General features: G+C 50.5%; 1 protein-coding gene across 1 annotated transcript in view; it reads left to right on the top strand.

The window, feature by feature from the left end:
• Positions 1 to 1328, top strand: part of znhit1 (zinc finger, HIT-type containing 1) — a 5616-nt gene extending 4288 nt beyond the window's left edge. The window contains exons 3-6 of the mRNA XM_015050191.1: positions 121 to 196; positions 275 to 354; positions 464 to 633; positions 702 to 1328. Coding sequence (XP_014905677.1) covers positions 121 to 196; positions 275 to 354; positions 464 to 633; positions 702 to 723 — 348 coding nt within the window. The 3' untranslated portion in view covers positions 724 to 1328. The remainder of the gene's footprint in view (positions 1 to 120; positions 197 to 274; positions 355 to 463; positions 634 to 701) is intronic.
• The last annotated feature ends 2780 nt before the right edge of the window (positions 1329 to 4108 follow it).

Raw genomic sequence — 4108 nt, 5'->3', positions numbered from 1 at the left:
AGACTGGGATCTGATCAGTAACATCATCATCAGGACAAACTGAGGGGTCAGAGGTCAGATCAGATCCAGATGCTGATGATTATGCTCTTCCTCACTCTCTCTTCCTGTCTCCGTCTCCAGGACGACCCCCTGTCCTCCCTGCCCCCCCCTGGTCCCACAGCCCGACTCCCAGCCTTCAGTGAGACAGAGGAGCCAGGTGAGTGTCCACCTGATGGACACTCTGTCCTCTTGTCTGTCCTCCTGTCCGTCCAGCTCAGTGTCTCTGTGTCCTCAGAGAAGAAGAGGAGGAAGACGAGGGGCGATCACTTCAAGCAGCGCTTCAGGAAAAACTTCACCACCCTGCTGGAGGAGGAGGTAGGTGCTCTCTGATTGGCTGATGGTTACATGCTGCTTTCTGATTGGCTGATGGTTACATGCTGCTTTCTGATTGGCTGATGGTTACATGCTGCTCTCTGATTGGCAGAACCTGTCGGAGAGGGCGGAGCCTAACTACCTGTCAGCGGCGGCCCCGCCCTCCTCCCTGCCGCCGCGTCTCTTCTGCTGCGTCTGCGGCTTCCCGTCCCACTACACCTGCACCACCTGCGGGGGGCGCTACTGCAGCAGCAGGTGTCTGCTCACACACAGGGAGACCAGGTAGGGGGCGCTGCAGAGAGGCACACCTGGTGTCCTCTGTCCTGCTCACCTGTTCACTGTCTCTGCAGGTGTCTGAAGTGGACGCTCTGAGGAAGCTTTGGACCGGACCGGACCGGACCAGAGGACATGTTGGACTGCTTCTGCAGGACAGAGACGCTGCTCTCTGGGTCAGGACGCTCCAGAACCTGGACAACCTGGTTGGTTCTGATGGTTCGTCTCAGTGTGGACCAGTCTCTGCCTTCACCACAGAACCAGACCCATCAGAACCACCAGAACCCTGAGGTTCTACAGGAGGACACCTGAGTTTGGCCCAGTTGGCAGGAACCAGAACCAGAACTGACCCGGATCTCCTGGATGTTTTTATTTCATTTTGTTCTGAAACTGAAATAAATGTTGTTGAGTTCTGACCCTTCAAAATAAAACATCCTGTCTGTAAACCTGCACTTCCTGTCAGCGCCGCAGCTACTGACTGACCTCTGACCTTTACCCCCAGCCACTCAGAGGTCAGAGGTCATCTCCCAGGTTCAGATCTCCTGAGGTGTTTACGTCTCCGCAGCGTCCTCAAAGTCCAGCCGTCCTGCCGTCTTTCTGGTCACCATGGCAACCGCACCATAAACACCGGTCAATCATTACAGTGGACTTTAGATTCGTCTGGGTCTTTACCTGCTCACACACACACACTGCTCACACACACACCTCACACACACACTGCTCACACACACACACACACACACTGCTCACACACCTCACACACACACCTCACACACACCTCAGTCTCTCTCCAGCCGCTCGCCTCTCCGGCTGCAGGACGCCGTCGCTGTGAGGAGCCGCCGCCTCTCAACCAGTCAGTGAGTACCAACTGGGAGCACTGGGTTGGTTCTGGTTCCAGTTATGCTCTGGGATTAACTGGAGGTCGGATCCGATCCAGTCTGGTTCTGGTTGTTGCTCACCTGTAGGCCCGTTAGGCTGGTGTGGAACCAGCAACCCAGAGACTGGTTCTGGTTCTGGACCGGGTCATGAAGGTCAAAGGTTTCTGGATCTCTGGTGTGGGACTGGTTCCGACCCAGATCAGTCTGCAGGTCCAACATCTTTCAGAACTTCTCCTCTGTCTCAGTGACCTTTAACCCTAAAATTTCTGATTGACCAGTTTAACCAGGCTTCTCTTGGTGTGGATCAGAGCCGTAACTCAGATTTAATTCTTTGGGTTTCTAGAAGAACCATCCAGAACCAGAACCTGGAACCTGGTTATCCTCCAGAACTGAGGTTCTCCTGTCATCAGGTCTGGGTTCAGGTTCTAGAGAACTTCAGATCTGAAGTGAAACTGCCTGAACCTCAGATCCAGCTGCTCTAGTGTCAAGAAGCAAATAGCACTAATGGCTTCCAGGTGGAAGGAGCAACAGCTAAGCTAACAGAAACAGTGGCTAGCGGTTTGGTTTTTTGGCTCTAGTGGCCTTTATTTGAAAGTAGTCAGACAGGAAGGAGGGCAATCAGAGAGGGGGGAGACATGAAGCAAATGTCGCTAGGCGAGCCTACGACCATCGGCAGGAGGACTAAGTCCTCCATGTGTGGGTCGTGCTTTGCCCCTGCGCCACCACAGCACCCCAGCAGCAGCTAGCTAACAGGAACAGCAGCTAGCTAACAGGAACAGCAGCTAGCTAACAGGAACAGCAGCTAGATAACAGGAACAGCAGCTAGCCTAGCTAACAGAAACAGCAGCTAGCTAACAGGAACAGCAGCTAGCTAACAGAAACAGCAGCTAGCTAACAAAAACAGCAGCTACAGGAACAGCAGCTAGCTAACAGGAACAGCAGCTAGCAGCTGCTGGAACTTTGTGGCCATCTAGCTGCTGTGTTCCTCTGCATCCTGGCCCAGATTTTGCTGCTGCAGGACGTAAACTTGACATGCAGGATTTGAATAAAGAGCTGCAGCTTAAAGAGGAAGGGTTTACTGACGCAGCATTCCTAATTCAGTGCATCCTCTTCTGTTGGATAATAAATCATAACCTCTCAGGTTTGCTTTGAACCATGAGGACAGATGGACTCTTTGTATTCAGTAATCATATTGTTTCATTTCAGCTACAGCAGAACCGTCTGTACAGTTTTGATATTTTTTAATGATTCTAGAAATAACTTGACAGAAAAACTGATGAAATGATCTTTTTATGGTGTTGCTTCCCTGAAAACCTGGAGAACAGGAAGTAAACTTTCTCTGTTTCCTGTTATTAACAGTCAAATACAAGTTATTAAGAGCTAAACTCTGGTTATAACCAGTTGGTTACCAGACGGATTCAGAACCAGAACCGGTCCTGACTCGGTCCTTCATCGGGTTCAGACCTGCTGATAATCTGAGATTTTAATTTGATTCTCTCTTCGTTAGTTTGACCTCCTGACCTTTACCCTTTCACCCCGTCTCTGTTCATGACTCCGGGTCAGTTTCCTCTGCGGTTCTGATCCGATTTCACTTTCTGCCAGTAATCAGGTTTTTGAACTTTAACCTTCTGCTATCAGTGGAGTTATCTCTGTTTTTTGATTAATTATGAAGATAAAAACTCATAAAATCTAATGTAGCTCCTTATTTTCTGAAGACTTTATGTTGGACTCGTGTTCTGGTCTGGATCAGTTGGTTCTGGTCGGTTCTGATCCGATGGTAGAAGAACCTCCTCCTGATATCTAATGAACCTGAACACCAAACTTCCTGTTAGGAGGAATTCATTAATATTTACTGCATTTAGTTTCCATCTCTGTTTTCCTTCCTGATTTAGTGTTTCTCTTCAGAACCGGTTCTGGATGATCCGGTTCTGGATGATCCGGTTCTGGATGATCATCCGGTTAACATGAAGCCCAGAAATTAACCGGTTATTAAATCTGATCATGAATATTTTTAAAATGACTTTTTGCTTGGTGTCATGAATGAGATCATTGAAAATAGTGAAGTCATCTAATAACGATCCCTCATCTGATTGGTCGACCCGGTTCTAATCAGAACCGGTCAGAACCAGGTGATCAGAACCAAACATGTAATAAAAACAAAAAGTTTTTGTCCGTTTTAAAATCCTGCTCTCTGGTTCTGATGGTTCTGATCTGCTCTACTACTGGACCTTTAACCTGAACCCAGCAGGTCGGTTCAGGCTGGTTCTGACCCGACCTTCCTTCTTCTTCTTCTTCTCTGTCTGCAGCGCCACCATGAGGTCTGTGGGAGGCCCTTCCTCGCCCGTCTCCTCTTCCTCAGAGGAAGCTCCGCCCCCGTTCTTCTCCATCACCAGCCGGCGGCTCCAGGACGAGTTCCTGAAAGGTGAGTACCGGACCGGACCGGACCGGAACCAGAACCTCCGTCCTGGCCCTGACCTCCGTCTCCTTCCTTCCAGAGCGCCTGAGGAGGCTGGAGTCCCAGAGCGACGCCTCCTCCCCGCTAAGCTCCTCCCCCTCCTCCTCCTGCTCCCCCCGAAGCCCCGCCTCCCCCGCTGCCTCCCCCCTCC

Source organism: Poecilia latipinna, unplaced genomic scaffold, assembly GCF_001443285.1.
Source record: "Poecilia latipinna isolate Pla-1442-1.1 unplaced genomic scaffold, P_latipinna-1.0 Scaffold979, whole genome shotgun sequence".
NCBI classification, from domain to species: domain Eukaryota; kingdom Metazoa; phylum Chordata; class Actinopteri; order Cyprinodontiformes; family Poeciliidae; genus Poecilia; species Poecilia latipinna.
The sequence above is the reverse complement of the archived record's forward strand: the minus strand, read 5'-3'. Positions and strand labels throughout refer to the sequence as shown.